Raw genomic sequence first — 17,453 nt, 5'->3', positions numbered from 1 at the left:
AGTAAAGATTTCAACATTCCATTTCTTTTTTAATTAAGGATGTTTAGATGTCGCATAAAACAAGTCTTCTATCCATATACAGAATGGTACATTTCCCATGAGAAGAAACTGTACTATTATATACAGGTCTAGCCAAAAGGCGCAATAGTAAGATTATAAAGTTTGAAACTTATTTTAAACTTCGAGTTAATCCATAGTAGTGTCTACAATGTGATGAAAAAATTAACATTAATTCTATAGAAAATAGCAATCATTACAGTTTATTTCTTTTGGTGTAATTATATTTTTATCTAATAACTCATGATGCATAGATGCTCTAAATAAGAGAAGAAAGATTATAAATAGAAAGAATTTGTTTATGTCAAATTGCAGTTTAATATGAAATAATCAATCGTAATATCGTCCATTGCCTTTTTACCTGTAAAACTGTTTTTCTTACAAAATCACTATTCATGCAATAAAGTGTCCATAAAAGTCGTTGTAGTTAATGTTCTTACACAACAAGATAAAAAGCAATAAAAGAGTCATGTATGCGAAATAGAAAACCGTCATTTCAATATTTGTGTGATTCATTTCCATCATATCTCATACATTCTCTTCTTGTAAAATCATAAATGTGATTGCATTCCATTTTGCGTATTATCTTCGGTGAAAACAACAGAAATATTTTGTTTCATAAATTCTTGAAATAAAAAAAGAAAAAAAGGAAAAGAAAAAAGCGAAGCATCAAGAAGTTGAGCGTCGAAATTTTGACGAGTCTACTTGTTTGAAACCTCTTTGAATCCGAACGTCACATTTTTGTTATTATGTCTATCTGTTTCTTTATGAGCACAGTAACTTAAAAATATTTTGAACTAGATAAATGAAATTTAGTGTATGAATTTTACACCATATTTATAGATTTCTATCAAATTTTAAGTGAAATTCATCCTCAGAAAATTTGTCACTATATGTCTAAATGAAAGCGATAACTACAGAACGTAAAGAGTTTATATAAAATTTGGTCTTCGAATTTAGTATATAAAGATTAGATTCATATTAAATTTGGAACAAAATATATCAAATAATTGACTATCTACTGATCTGTATTCTCGTATGCATGCAAATGCGATAATTTGAAAGCACGATAAATAAGTGGAATTTGATAGGTGATCTTGTTTCTAAATTTATAGTTTGGGGTCAGAAAAAAAAAACGTCCGAAATGTATGCATTATACTATAAAACGTATAGCGTACGTATTTCGTATATACTATACAACATACTTTATAAGTAGTCCTCATAAAACGTATACAACGTAACACAAAGCGCTCATGTGCAGAATTCTGAAAACAAAAATCTGCATACTCATGGTTTCCATTGCCTTGCCCAATTTTCACAGTTTCTTGTGGGCGAGAAAGAGATAGCATCTAAATTCTGAGAACTTGTGAGAGAGTTTTGGGGAGACCATTTCCCCTAGTTTGTTGCTATTCTTTTAATATAAATGAATTTTACCAATTGCGTTTTTTTTCTTTTTTGGAAGGATTTTAGTTTCTTATTTTTCAATTATTAAATGAAAAAATCTAACCTAATCCTTCCATATTATAATTTCCCGCATAGCCCTCAGATAGTTGATTTGATTCTAATTTAAAATTAATAATTAGATTTATATGTATGAAGAGGTGAAATAGTTTGACATTTAATTTAATCAAACCAAAGTGTAATCAAAACGGAAACTATTGATTGGTAAAATTTACTACTTTTGTAAAATTGTTGATTAAAAAATATTTTTGGAAAAAAAATTCTAAAGAAAACTAAGTTTTTGTTATCATTGAGGAGTTTCAAGTTTCAATGTTTTTATAACTTGGAAATTTAGAAACACTGAATAAATATCGATGATGTGCGCAGCGTCGTATCGTTAATATCACTATCGTTCCAGCGCCATCATTTCATTTCATCATTATTCATATCATCTTCCTGAAGTAAAGTACTTAATCTAGTCCTTAGGTTATCAAATAAATTTGCTTCGCTTCCATCTGTTTGCATACGGTAATTAATTATTCCGTTTATTTTTAAAATAAGCACATCTTTTTATGTGTATTAATGGAGAATTCTATATTAAATAAATAAAAAAAATTTAAGTTTAACATTGCAGATGCTTTAACCGGCTTATGTTGGTACAAATAATTGTAACCAATGAATAAAAAATTTAAGTTTTAAATTGATATATTTATTTATATCGTCTTAATCTGAAAATCGGTCATATTATTGTGATATTTATTCTAAGATCGGCGTATCATTTGCCCTCATAATTATTTTTTTTAATAATAATTCGACAAAAAAACATTTACAAATTTAAAAATAATTTTTTTTTAACTTTTCTATTCTTGTATTGAAAATCGTAATAGTTTATAAAACTTGAATTTCTTTCATGTAGAAAACATTAATAGGTTATTAGATATACCATGAGCATTTTTTTCCCTGATAAAATGTCAAATGTATATCATTTTATTTATTGTTAGTGTTTTAAAATTGATAACGAAGTTCGGATATTTAACATTTGCATTAAAATGCTGATGTGGTGTTTTTTTTAATTAAAATTGTCGTTGAATTTCCATTCCACAATTTTTCTTATTTATAAAAAAAAAAATTTCAAAAAAAATAAACAAACTTTCGATATTGAATTATATATGTGCAATATTATTAAATATTGTTTTAATCCTTAATAAATCTTAAATCAAAAATAGTAACTTCTAAATACTGATTCATTAATATGAAATAAAATTTACCAATTTATTGATTACCATTAGGAATAGAATTTCCATATAAAAGCTTAAAATATATTAGGTAATTATAAAATTTAAATGAGTAATTTAATTGAATTTTTTCAATAATATTAAGTTTTATTAATATAATATTATATCTTCTATATTAACAATATAGAAGAAATAAGACTGCTGATCACGAATTTATACTGCTTATTACAAAGCAAATAAATTATACATGTATGGGATAAATAGTGAGATTTATTTTTCTTTTGATTACTGACTTTTGTGTATATTATCTACTTGAGATGGAAGATCCATTTCCCTGATATATTTTATGGAGAAGGAAAGTTAAAACATTTTCATTTTGCAGTTTTGTATCTTTAACCAAATACATAATTTTAAGTAATGTGAAATATTTTAAATTTAGAATATTTCTCCATAATTCAAACTGATATTATTTGATGCTCCCCAAACATAACTTAAATTATATAAATGATATGTCAGTATGAGATTTTAACTTTCCAAACTCTCACTTATATTGCTGTAATTTACATTGTCATTTAATTTTAAATAAATGCTACATTTTAATTCAATTAATAATTTTATTATTTAATTAAAAATGAGATTTTAAAATGTACAAATCTGTTTTTTAATATTTAATTCATCTCTTGAAGTCTTAGGAATATTCCATCTACTGTATTTGAAAAAAATATGCAAGAAACTTGAAAAATGAAAAAAAGCTGGTTCAGCTTTATATAGAGTTAAAAAATGTATCATCAGTAAAATTTAAAAATTTATATTTCATTTGTACATCCCTTTCAGAATTACTTATAAATAATTTTTAACTTTAAAGTGGCTCATTTTTAAAATATTTTTGAGGGAAAGGATTAAGATATAAATATATAGTCAGTTGAAAAGAAAAGTATATAATAAAAAAATTATGTCTTAAGAAGTGAGAAAATAAATGAGATGTCTGTGTTATTTAATCAAAGTGTAAATATTTGTATTGCATTTGAAGGCTTAATCTGCATTTGGTATTTGCTCCAGTAGGAATTAATTACAATTCTTCACAAGATATATTTAAATATGAAAAGTTGAATTACTGTTTGTTTTTGTTTTAGTTTGAAATTTGTATTTGCTTTTTATGTTCTAAAAAGGGATTTGGTAAATTAAAAATCCTATCATTAATTCTCAAAATATGAGTACAAATGTTTTGTTTAGGTCCTTAATTGATTTCTTAATACTCTAATAGAAGAAATATTTTGTCTATAATATAACCTGCTTGTTTACAAAATTGAAGATCTCTTTTTGATTTACTGTAGAAGTTTTGTCTATGGATTATGCTTGTAAATACATAATGTAGTAAAATGTTTGCAAATTTAAATAAAAAAATTATTTTTTCTATTATATTTGTTTATATATATGTGGAAATATATTCTTTCAAACATTCACTTCTGTTTTAGATGGCAGTTACTCAAGATAGATATCAGAAAGATGCAGCTGATCAAAATTTTGATTATATGTTCAAGATCTTGATTATTGGCAACAGCAGTGTAGGGAAAACATCCTTCTTATTTCGATATGCAGAAGATGCATTCACTTCTGCTTTTGTCAGTACTGTGGGTATTGATTTCAAAGTAAAAACTGTTTTCAGGCAAGACAAAAGAGTGAAATTACAAATTTGGGTATGTGTCCTTTCTTACAGATTTTTCTTTTTAGAAAAGTATTGTAATTGCTTACTATGCATTAATTCTGATTATTTTATATTTATATATACAGTTTCTATAGAAGACTTTGCATGTTATAAAATCAAACATTTGTGTGTGTATGCATATGTGGAATTTTTGTTAGTACTGTAAATATTTCATGTTTTGTTGTCATTTCATTTCATTACACTCATGTTTTAAAACAGGATCAACAGTTTATTTTGGTATGATTAAATATCATTATAAGCAAATATTATGCTTGTATTAAAATTAGATTTCTCTAAAATGTTTCCAATTAGAATTTTGTTTAGATAATAAATTTTATGCTTATATTGAAGTATAAAATTTGCTTAACATCTGTTTACAATTTCATGATTTTGTTTAAGAAATAAATTGATATATCTATGAAAATTATATTAAGGTGAGGAATTGGGATTTTTTAAAATAATTTCCCCTTATTTAATATACCTCTTAGTGCAGCATTAATTATATGAAAAACATCAGAATATGGCTTTTTTTCTATGTTCTCATATGATCAATTCTGGCAAAGCATAGGATCTTTTTTTATTATTCAATATTTTTCCCTCCATAAATTTTTTGTGCCATACATCACATGATAGGCATGATGATGAATGTTTCTCATAATTGGTCTCTGTTTCATTGAGTATGAATTAATCTTTTGTTTCAATAAACTATAATATCATTGTTCAAAAATATTCACTTTATATGGGTTTATTCGGTAATTTTTTTCAACAGCTCAGGACTTAGAAAAAATATATATATAGTAAGATCACAAACTTTAATAATGATTAGATGCATGAAATTAATTTTATTTACTTTTGTCATTAATTACTTGTTTAATAATATAATTGGAAATTTTTTTTGTTAAATTATTTATGTAAGTCATTTTTTTTATAAAAAAATTAAATGACTTTTTTTTTTGTTCAGTATAATTGAACAATATACATTGCAAATATCAGTATAATTTGAATATTCTGCAGTATGCACATAATAAATGAATGATTATTATATTTTGTTAATTAAAACTTAATGCAGCAAAACTTTTCATATTTTTCTGTAATAGTAGTATTTATTTCATTTTTCTCATTAAATTTATGGAAGATTTCATATTATTAGTAAAATTATCTTTAATTAATTGTGGTGTCCTCAATTCAAATAATAGATTTGTTGTTTCTGATTTTTAGTGTAATCTTAGTTTCTAATTAATCAAAGAATAATAAATTGTGTTTTTTCACATACACATAAATAGAGCTTGAAATTTTGTAAAATATATCTGGGTTTATCAGTTGATAAAAACAATTGTAAAAAAAGGGAGAGAGTTAAAAATGATTCTGCTCCAAAATGCTGTTGCATTATCTTAGGTCAAGTTGTTTTTAAATACATAAATAAAATCTTTAGTTATTTGAATTTGTTATTAATAAATAAATATTTCAGTCAAACACTGAAATATCTTACTGCTTTCAAAAAATTAAAAAAAAAGGGATTATTGATCAGATTACTTAATTTTTATTGTAGAGTTCTTGTTTACTTTTATATTTCAGAGTTGTAAGATAAACCATCAAATTATTTTCTTTAAATGCTTGCTTAAGTATAAAATTTTCTTATTTCAGCTTAGGAAAAAGAGTGGAAATAAAAGTAATTGAGCCAAATCCAGTGCCTTATTCACCCACTGGCATGACTTTTCAAATTTAAAAATGCATTTTATATGTAGGTGTTAAAGAGGAGAAAAGAATTTGAGATATTAAAAAGTAAAAGCATTTTTCAAAATTTATCATAATTATAGCCAAAAGTTATGCATACCCTTCTAGAACAATTCACAGATTGTCGAGAATATATTTTAAAGAATTATCAAATATCAGAATCATCCTTCATTTAATGGTACCTTTCTATCACATTTTGAAACCATTCCTATTTGTAATTTTAAAGATAAATAAAATTAATCAGGCATCAAATTTATGTTCAAATATCTTGTTTCATTATATATAGAACAGTATAAAATGTTTTCTTAATGAATTTTTAATTTGAGTTATTTTAATCTGTAGAAAATGTTTTTAAAAAATCTAAATATAAAAAATTCAGTTGATCCACATTCTTAAAACTCAATATTTTAAAATTATATTCAGATTTAACTACCCAGTGCTAGGCTGTAATATTGTATGGAAAACACAAACCTAAAATAAATGTTTGCTCAGCTAAATTTTTGTGAATATTTGCCTTTTGTGATGAAATAGCATTGTTTATTAGTCTTTGATTTAATTTAAAAAAATAAATTAAGTTGAATATTTTGCTTGATCATGAAGCGTCAAATAAAGAATTGGTTTAAAAAAAAAGCTTTTCTGCGCATTTACCAAAAGTTGTGTATGTTCATGTGTGCTAGCATGCTCTAGAGAATGAGTGAGTGATAAATTCAAAGTATCTGCATCTTTCAAAACTTAATATTGTAACTTTAAATTATTTTAGTTTCACTCACCAAACAGAGAAACTTGCTGCTGAATTGATTGGTGTGGTTCCCATGTACTCTTTTTACTTTCAACTTTTAACTTCTCATTCCTTAATAAATGATCTTACTATCTAAGAATTTTAATACTTCATTATTTTAAATGGCATATCTGGTCTTCAATAACAGAATTTTTTATTTTGCTACAATTATATTTCCTTTAAAATATCTGCACATCTGACATCTTGCAGTTCATGCAATTAATTCTTAGATAAAGTAAACTGTAAATGGGTTTTTTTTTTTTTTTTTTTTTTTGCAAGTTATATTATTTGGCTTATGTTACATTATGTTATTTTCATATGCGCAATAAACACCAACGGTACAAAGTAACAAAAAATTTACATGGCTTAAATGTCTTTTAAAATTTGATATCTGATGATACTTTGTTATAAGTGCAGTCAGTATTAATCTATGTGTAAGAGATTCGACTAAAATTAAATGCATCTAGTATTCCTGTTGTTCCAACTTCTTACTAAATATTCTGGTCTTTATTTCTACTTATAATAAAGAAAATGTTAATGTGTAATAGTCAAATATCTATCTTTTGTCAAATTTCTTGTTCAAGTCATGGCAAAAACAACGTAACAAATGAAATGGGAAAGCAGGAAAGAGAGAGCATATGAAAGTATTTTGAGCTTATATAGTTTTCAAAAGGAATTTGCAAACACTTGCATTTTGATTCTGTGAGAAAAATAATTGTTCCTGCAACTTAGAAGTTACAGTTTCAGTAAAGACTAAATTCTAGTGATTAGGAAATTATTTTTAGAATATAAATGAATTAGAAAAAATTAAATATAATTCATAAAATAAGGCATATATAAAAAAGTTTATACATTTTGCTTTGTTAAATATGTTAAAAGGATTAATTGCTATTCTGTGGAAATTAAAATATGTACATTAGATCAATTAAAAAAGCATTAACCTTGAGATTTAATTAAAGTTTATATTAACTTGGTGCGTGGGTGTGTTTGTGTTCATGAAAGAGTCATCTGCGAGTTAATTTAATGTTCTTGCATTTTTACTTCTAAACAAAGCTGTAACGTTTGTATTAAAGGGTATCTCTGAACCACCTAATATTCTTATTTTTTAGTTTGTACTGCTGACTCTATCTTGAAGCACAAACACTTAAATTTAAATGTGTAATTCTTGTGTTATTCTTTAAAACAAATAACTAATTAAAGGGCAAATAATCAATTCAGGTAAAGAAGTGCGAGTATGTATATAATTCATTTTCATATACTTTATTTTTCAACTATGAAAATTTTAATCTATGAAATTCTTTAAAAATTGTCAATCTATTAATAGGAAAATATGAATGCTGTTTGGTTTATGTTTTTCCTGTACTTGCAAAGAATATATTGTTGTTAATTAGCTTAGTTTTAGACCATAAGATATCAATCTGGTAAGCTGTTTAATAATCACAATTTTTTATATTATTATTTTACTTAATTTTTAGGAATTGTGTCAGAGCTATACTCATGTCATTAAGAAATGTATGACAGTTAGAGATCTGCTACAATATACAAAATGTCTGTTTGAAAACTGAATAAGTATTCTGAATGATATGTGTAATAAGCTATTCGTTATTTTGGTTTTAAAGGTAGAAATTGGTTTCATTTAAATTTAAGTGTTGTTATTTAACATAATGAATTGTTAATATGAGTCTTCAAAATGTATTTGAGTGCCCACATACAGCAACCATATAGGCTGTAAAGTTGGTGGGGAGTTTAAAAAAGAAAAAGAAGGGGGAAAAAAAACTAGATTCATAGTATAAGGTAATTTATATTTAACAAATTTGGCATGTGTTTTTGATATTGTTAATAAGATGTTAAAATAATACATAAAAGTGCTTATAAGAGAAAATTTCAACTTTTTTATGTGTTATTTTATATAAATGATAACAATTTTAGTATACATAGATTCTTAAGTTAGTTGGAAGATTCAAAATTGCAGTTGTTTTCTTAATGGTATATTTATTCGTATGAGATGAACTTCACTAACAGGTCTTGCCTTTTTCCTTTTGTAAATCGCACCACAGATTCTAAAATTCATAATGTACAATACACTAGATCTATATTTGATTCTATTGAAAGGCATGATTTCAAATGAAAAAGATGGATTTTATCTGTAGTAATCTTTTTTTTAAAAAATTCAGAATTATCTTTGTATGCATTTCCTCTTTCCTTTCACTTTCCCCCCCACATTTTAACTATGTGTTGTTATCTGTTCAGGCAGTCTTAAATTATAGTATTCTATCAAAAGTAACAATTATCAGCCTGCTAATTTTAAGTAACTGTTCATCAAAATGTTAAAAGTTATCAATATATCATTAAAAAAAAATGGAATATTGGAATCATATCATCCTCAAATACACTTTTCCAATTTTTGAATCCAATCTATCTGCAGAAGTTGCAATATAATACATATCAACATCTACTTTAATAACATGAGCAATGGCCTTTATCACATGACTATGACATCATTTCAATTATTTATTTTATAATTACAATTACCCCATAATTTATTTTATATCCTGATATATATCTTTAGTATTTAGTTAACAAAAGCACATGCATCTTGACATGTAATGTGAAATTTTAACTACATTTTCCCCTTTTAACGATCATGCCCAGAGATTAAGAATCTTGAGTTTGTATCCTCTGCTCACCTTCCCTCAAAATTGGCAATTTTTAGAATTTCTTACCTTTAGATATAGTTCTCTAGTATTGCCAGATTCCTAGATTTTCTTTCTTTCTGAATTAAGTTTATTATAGTCTGATATAAATTCTTAAGCTCTATTAAAACTGTTAAATATAAGAATTAAAATCTAAATCTTAGCAAAAGAAATAAATAAAACTACCATATCCTGAATAAAGGATATATCACTTTTTATCATATAATTAACATATTCCATTAATACATTAAATAAATATTCCATGTGGTTTTTGTTAACTTTCCTCATTTTTTTAATTTGAATATAACTATAAGAAATGTATATGTAAACTATATACTTATTGTTAGATTTCACAAATTTTAAAATAAGGCTTGTGCATCCACAAATCTCATTTATACTTCTAATTAGATGCTCTAATATTCATGAAGAAATTTAATCAATATTTAGTTTTATCAATGGATCTGGGCTTGCTTTCTTTTCGTCAACCTAAAAAATTGTGTTAGAATTTACAAAGATTGTTATATAGATTGTCATTATTTTTTTTTTTGTCTTATTAAATTTAAATTAATTTGTAAATAAGATTTCATATGTCTTCTTAATATTCAGTTTCAATTAAAGATAAATCTTTAAGAAATTAAACAAGTGAGAGTCCATTTCAACTACTTGTACGATGTTTTATTTTTTCTGCTTAGTGATATATTTATCCATCGCATATTGGTAAATATAATATATGAGAGGCATGAAACTAATGATATAATGATTGTTCCAGTCTGTACTGAAAAATGGGTTTTATTACACAATATACTTCTCATTAAAAAAATGTTAAATTTTATACATATTGTAATTACTAATTGCATTTGTCATTGCTACTTTATTCTAAGCTTTATCCAATTAATATATGTTAAAAATCTTCTGATTGTCTCTAGTTGTTACAGGGATAAATAATAATAATAATAAAAATCTTACATGAGAAATTGTAAATATTTAATATTAATTTATATGTATGATGTCAGAAATATAGACATTTTGTTCTCTATTATTGACTGTATTTCTATAGAGCTTAGAATATTAACAATCAGAATACTCAATCATATTTTATCCTCTTTTAGGATACAGCTGGACAAGAACGCTATAGGACTATCACTACAGCATATTATCGTGGAGCTATGGGCTTCATTCTTATGTATGATGTTACAAATGAAGAATCATTCAATAGTGTTCGTGACTGGTAAGCAAAAAAAAACATTTAAATGCGTAAATAATTTGTATTAAATGTTTTGACTATAAGATCAAATATTGCATTTATGACAGTAAAAATATTTATTTGAAAAAAAAACGTTTTAATATATGCATGCTTTCTACTTGTCTTTTTTATTGGTTTTTAGTGTACTTGTCTGTTATAACGCTGACCAAAACCGCCAAGAAAAAATTTCGTCAATTTGGCAGTTTCAATCGTCAAATTATATAGCATGTGATTCATGCATTTGCAATTTTCCATAATAAATGATAATGCACTTTTTATGCAAAGTTTGGTGAAATGTTTTCTTGGTGCTTGTTATCATTTTTAAAACCGTATTGTACCTTTTATAGTATATACTCATTATTAAACAATATTTTAAAAATAATGGTACGAAATTTGGATCATAGTAAATATATAATCTTATAATGAGTAAGATGAAGAAATTGTATCCCATGTCTGAGAAAATTTGCATATGTATATTCGGAAGGAAAAAAAAAATTACATCCTGAATTAAATTTGAAGGTTGAACTAATCAATGTTTTTAACAGATTTAACATCTAATTGGCAGCAAGTGCCTTTTACTTCCACTAATATTATTTTTAACTCTTACTGAGTTAAACTGGCTATTATTTTGTCAATTATTTAGTTAAGCTGCCCTTTAATTTCATTATTTTATTTATTAATTTATTTAATTTAATATTTTTTCTTTAATTCTGTCTTTAATTTCATTTTTTTTTTTTTTTAACTTCTACATCAATTATAAGCAAATTCTTCTAAAATGATGTTCTATTTTTACCATGCCAGTTCAGTCTTGAGAGACTTTTAGAGTTTAACTGTATTTTAGTGAGTTACGAAGTTCCATATAGCTACTATGGTCATTTATGCTCGAGACAAAACCATTTTGATGTTCAAATGTAGTTGGCTTCTTCCATTTTGAGAGAATTTTGAGGCTAGATAAATTTTACAAGATAGTTATTAAATTTTTAATTTAAAAATAGCATTGAAAAACATTTTTTCCGTACAAAGAATTTTATGACTGTACATAAAATTTAAATTTTGTGGTAATTTATCATAATTTTAACCATATTATGTATTGGGTCACTTATTGCTACAGCAGTAATATATATATATATATATATATATATATATATATATATATATATATATATATATATATATATATATATATAGTATACATTATAAAAATATATTTTAAATAAACTGTTTTTTGTTCGCAATCTTTATGTCAGCCTACCTCACCATATTTTTTCAAAGAGTATACAAAAACTGTTTTTCTGTAGAAAAAGCTAGAATTTGTTTAAATACAAGAAAAATACTAAATGAAAATAATTTTTAAAAAAAACTTTTTTATGTCTATAGAAGTAATGTGTGTGTGTGCATGTTTTAAATATTTGTGTCTATGTAACTTATGCCCATTTTTGTCATTGTTTGTATTATATTAATTAGTTACTCTCTACTCATTATTAAGTAATACTTGAATGCAATGCATTCCATTTTTTATCCTTATTAATGTTATCATATGATAATCTTTAAAAATAAGAAAAGAATGGAATGAACAGAGATTTTTTTCTTTTTTGTTTGTTTGTTTAACCTCACAAACTTTCTGCCAATTTTAGATTTATAACAACAATAATTGCTATGGAAATGTAAGTAATTGAAAAAGACTTGTTTTATATGATCTATCAATATGAATAGTAAAAAGAATATGATATTGATAATTCTTTATTTCATAATAATTAAAAGAAATTTATATTTGGATTCAAAAATAGTTTAAATGATATTTTAAGATTTTTGAGTGCTTCTTAAGTATACCTACTGCTTTATTTTGCTTATTTTAAAAGCAGGCTGTTATAAAATGTCAGATTTGTTTTTCTCTAATAATTAATATGGTGCTAATTTCTATCAAATGCTAATATTGTTGCTAAGAGCTTGTTTATTTTATTATTAGCTGGAGCTAAAATAAATTTCTCTAGTAATATGTCTCTCTATAAACTAATGAATATTTGAATTATTAGTTTTTCAAATTCACTTCTGAAAATTATTTTTGATTTTTAATGACTAAATGTTACCTAAAATACAATATTAAAAATTTGTTCCTACTAAACTATTATTAATAAAAATAATGTTTTGCATGTTTTCTTCTAATTCTATAGTATGATTTCATAAAAAAGTAATATAAATTTTAATTATGTATTATTAGCAGCAAAATATATTTTACTTTAAATTAAAAGTGAACAGATTTCTGCAGATGCTAGCTATTTTATGTGGAGTGAAGAGTTTAAATTGTAGAGATGTATTTAAAAAAGAAGATCCAAAGGAATAAAAGATGTAAATTATTCTAAATTACAAAAAAAAAAAAAAAGTGTTTGCATAGTTCTGTGCATGATTTATCCACATTAATTATTTTAAAGTGATCACAATATGTATAAAGTAAATGATGGAAGAAGAAACTCTGTAAACTATTTTTTTTTTTTTATGTAATATGTAATCTTTTTAATATGTAAAATTCAGTTCATTCCAGGATATATTCCCAATATCGTACTTTTGTTCTTTATTGAAAAAACTATGCTCTATTAATAATTTTTATGTTAATTAATTTGTTCAAACAATGTTTATTATTTATAACTTTTATTCAGGGTTACGCAAATCAAAACATATTCATGGGATAATGCCCAAGTAGTCCTCGTAGGGAACAAATGTGATATGGAGGATGAAAGGGTGGTGTCTACTGAACGAGGCAAACAACTTGCTGACCAGTTAGGATTAGAGTTTTTTGAAACTTCTGCCAAAGAAAACCTGAATGTGAAGATAGTCTTTGAACGCTTAGTGGACATAATTTGTGACAAAATGTCCGAAAGCCTCGACTCTGATCCTGGTGTAGTCAGTGCATCTAAAGGTACCAGACTGAATGAACATACTTCTCCTTCGAATGCCAATTGTCAATGCTAACCTTTTTTATGTATGCATCAACCTGTTGTCCTGAAATGCTATCTGACTGTTTCTGGCTCAAATATACAAGTTATTTAATAGAATGTTACAACTTAATTCGGTAATATTGATCTTTGCCTATGTTTTATCATATTTTTAATGCATAGCAAATAAACATGCAACTTATATGTTTCACCAAAAGTGTAATATATTAAAGCTTCTTAAAATTCTTCAGTTTGCTTAAGATGTTCTTAATATATTTATATTGTACTACTTGCTAGTCAGCATTTTATATGTGTAATGACGTATATTTTGATTTTGTTTGGCCTAAAGAAATGAATTTTGATTGAAGTTATGTATCCCATTTGAGAGGTACTGATAATGTATCTCAAAACTAATTAGCATCACTTAATAATTTTTTTGGGGGGGACAGCTCTCAAAAGGATTTGCACTAAATCATTTATTTTTTCCAGAAGTAATTCATTCTCAATTATCTTATTTTAATGTAGTGTTTAAAATAAAACTTTGCATAGTTATTTTGTTCATTTTAATTATTAAAAAAAACTGACTGAACCTATATTATCAAGGTTTGATAAAATGGATTGGGTTCTATTCAGCCATTAATTGTATTATAAAAGGCATTGTTTCCTTATAAATAAGTTAAGGTACTTTCAAAGTATTAAGAAGCTTAGATTGGAATTATTAAGAAGTTACTTTATTAAATGTGTTTGGTTTTGTTATTGTTTGAAAATTTTACTAAGGCATTTATTTATTTGCTGAAAAATGTGTAATTAAAATTCATGTTACTAAATACATTTTAAAAAAGAGAATTTATTTCTTTTATTGTTTTTTCAAGAATATTAATGACATTTTTTAAAAAATTGTAAAGTTGTAACATTCTTTTTAGTATCTGTATATTTCATTTCCTCTGCTTAATGTTATAAAGTATACACACGTATACTTAAATTAGTGAACATTCCAGTGTTGAAGGTGATTTTTTAATCTATATGTATTATAATGTACCTGAGATCAATTGGACCAATATTTAAATATGATCAATTGTCAAATTTTTCTCAGGAATGATGCCAATATGCTTTTTTTTATTTATTTATTCTGTTCATAAATTGAGAGATTATCATTTTCAATGTTTTATGACTTTTGTCTTAATGTCATTGAAATATATTTTAGTAACTTTTCTTTTTTAAGTATATTTTATGAGATAGTCTTTAATAATAATTCTTATTCGATAAACTTTACAATTATCATTGTTTGGTGATGTATGTAAAGTTATTTTTGTTTCATTAATAATTTGGAAAGTTTGAAATAGTATATATAATTGCTATTGATTTAAATTAGTATATCACTTGTTAATTGCATTTGTTTTGAAAACAATATACTGAACTCTGTATAAAGATCTATGAATCATTTATTTTAAACTTTATGAATGAGTTTTATTATTTTTATTCATTGAAGTGCAGCATTATGTCTGTAATGTGGAATATGATATATTCTAAATTTTCAAATCCTCAGAAAACTTTTTATATGTATTAAAAAAAAAATTCATTATAAAATTTTTAAAAAATAATTCATTGCAACAATTTACAGTGAATCTAAGAACAGCAGGAACTGAACTTAGAAAACCTTTTTTACATTGCAGTAATATTAATTTTAAATGAAATAAAATATGATTGTCTTTTATAGATTTAGATAGATTGTCTTTTGTACTTTTTATTTTATTTTTTGTATTATTTTGTTTGCAGCATTATACATATTTTCTGAAACAGAATTATTTTCCAGAAAAGGTTTATTTCTTTTAATAATAGGTAATTTCCTTATTTTTTAATTTGGATTTTTTGAGATTTTCTTTTTTTCAGACTAGTAGTTTCCAATGTAATATTTGATTTTCTTATTATTTGTGATTTAGTGTGCTTAATTTTTTCAATGTTATTTTTTCACATTTTGAAGAATAAAAAATATTACTAATTTCAAAATGTAAAATAAATTTTAATTCTATCAAGTTGGAAAGAGTTGTTTGATACAAATCTAATACTATTTAAAGAATGGGAGGTTTATTAATGAAGAAACTCATTCAGGCCTTAACTTTGAACCATGTTAAGAAAATTAATATGAAAAAAGTTTAATAATTACTGATATGTCAGTATGAATGTGCCAGAAAAATTTTCCATTTTATATGAAAAATTTCAAAAAATTTAATTTATTTTGTGAAATATTTATATTGTATTAAAATACAACAATAAAGTGAAATTTGAAAATACAGATTTTTATATAAGGCCATGATTTGTACTGCAATATTTTAAATTGATGTCTGCATATACTGAAACTTTCTAAAAATATATTTTTGGCTGTTTCATATAATAATTGAAATATTTAATAATTCCTAATTGGTGAAAAAATGCCAGCCCAAAAGAGTTTATATTTTGTAAATAATCCACTGAACATTCCATTCTTATACAAGAATGTTTATTATTTGTAATTATGCTCATATAATGTTTTCAATTTATGGATTTTCTATACTCTTTTTTCTTTTCCTTTCATGTAAATATTATCTTCTTGTACTTTAATAATTGATTCATTCTGAAAATCACTTTAATAAGATATCTATAACAATCTCATTATATGCATGTGCATCAAAAAATTTCTTTTACTAACAAGTTTATTGTCAAAAAACTTGAATATTTTTTTTTCTTCCTAACTTTTTATCTTAATATCTGATAAACGCATGCATAAAAAAAATGCATGATCTTTTAAATCAATTGTTGATTTCTTAATCTTATTTATTTTTGGAAATCCATATTAAAATTCTAAAATCAGCTAAATGCATGATCTTTTAAATCAATTGTTGATTTCTTTAGCTTGTTCGGTTTTGGAAATACGTGTTGATTTCTAAGATCAGCTTTGCTTTTTGCATTGCTGGAAAATCAACATATTTTGATAGTAAAGAATAAGTTATTTATTTTTTAATATAAAAAATTCCATTTTCTTATACTTTATTAAATAGTGAAGTATAAATTTGTTTGAATATTTCGTTGTCTGATAATTCTTTTATAAATTTAAAAGCTTTTCAAAACACCATTGCATTTGTTTTCATGCTTCTTTTAGCTAGAATTGCTTTTGAAGATCTTTAATTAGAATTTTAAGAATATAATTTATTTTGTGTTTTATTTTATTAAATAGTTTTGCAGCTCTCTGTATTTTCTTAACTTAGATTTTTGTATTATGGATATAATAAGAACCAAAATGTATAAAATTTTAAATTTAATGTTTCTTTATAGGTTTAAAATACCCTTGGATAGATAAATGAATAATAACTACTATAGAACTTTGATATATATATATATATATTGATTTAACATATCTTATGTCCTTAATTATAACATGAATTTTACAGGACATATTAATAAGTGTTTTTGAAAATTTTATTACATGTATATATGTAATAGTATTAGAAATTCTATTTCAATATTTAAATATATTATAAATGTGAAATGCAGCTCTTAGCACTGAAATTTCTAAACTGGTATATATATATTTGCTATCTGCTATTATATTTCTAAGAAATATTTTTTGAAAAATTTTATGAAAACTGTGAAAAGTGTTTCAT

General features: G+C 24.3%; 1 protein-coding gene across 1 annotated transcript; it reads left to right on the top strand.

Annotated features, from left to right (window-relative positions):
- The first annotated feature begins 1,901 nt into the window (after nt 1-1,901).
- Nucleotides 1,902-17,136, top strand: LOC129961997 (ras-related protein Rab-3-like). Its single transcript, XM_056075655.1, has 4 exons — nt 1,902-2,025; nt 4,208-4,429; nt 10,752-10,870; nt 13,540-17,136. The coding sequence occupies exons 2-4, from the start codon at nt 4,208-4,210 to the stop codon at nt 13,850-13,852; spliced, it is 654 nt and encodes a 217-aa protein (XP_055931630.1). The 5' UTR covers nt 1,902-2,025; the 3' UTR covers nt 13,853-17,136.
- Nucleotides 17,137-17,453: the final 317 nt, after the last annotated feature.

This window comes from Argiope bruennichi, chromosome 2 (assembly GCF_947563725.1).
Source record: "Argiope bruennichi chromosome 2, qqArgBrue1.1, whole genome shotgun sequence".
Classification (NCBI taxonomy): domain Eukaryota; kingdom Metazoa; phylum Arthropoda; class Arachnida; order Araneae; family Araneidae; genus Argiope; species Argiope bruennichi.
This window is presented reverse-complemented; position numbering and strand designations above follow the sequence as displayed.

Excerpts from the sequence above, each read along its gene's own strand:
- LOC129961997 (XM_056075655.1), top strand. The coding sequence starts at position 4,208 with ATGGCAGTTACTCAAGATAGATATCAGAAAGATGCAGCTGATCAAAAT. Across the intron at positions 4,430-10,751 it reads GAGTGAAATTACAAATTTGG|GATACAGCTGGACAAGAACG; the intron begins GTATGTGTCCTT and ends ATCCTCTTTTAG. Across the intron at positions 10,871-13,539 it reads TTCAATAGTGTTCGTGACTG|GGTTACGCAAATCAAAACAT; the intron begins GTAAGCAAAAAA and ends ACTTTTATTCAG.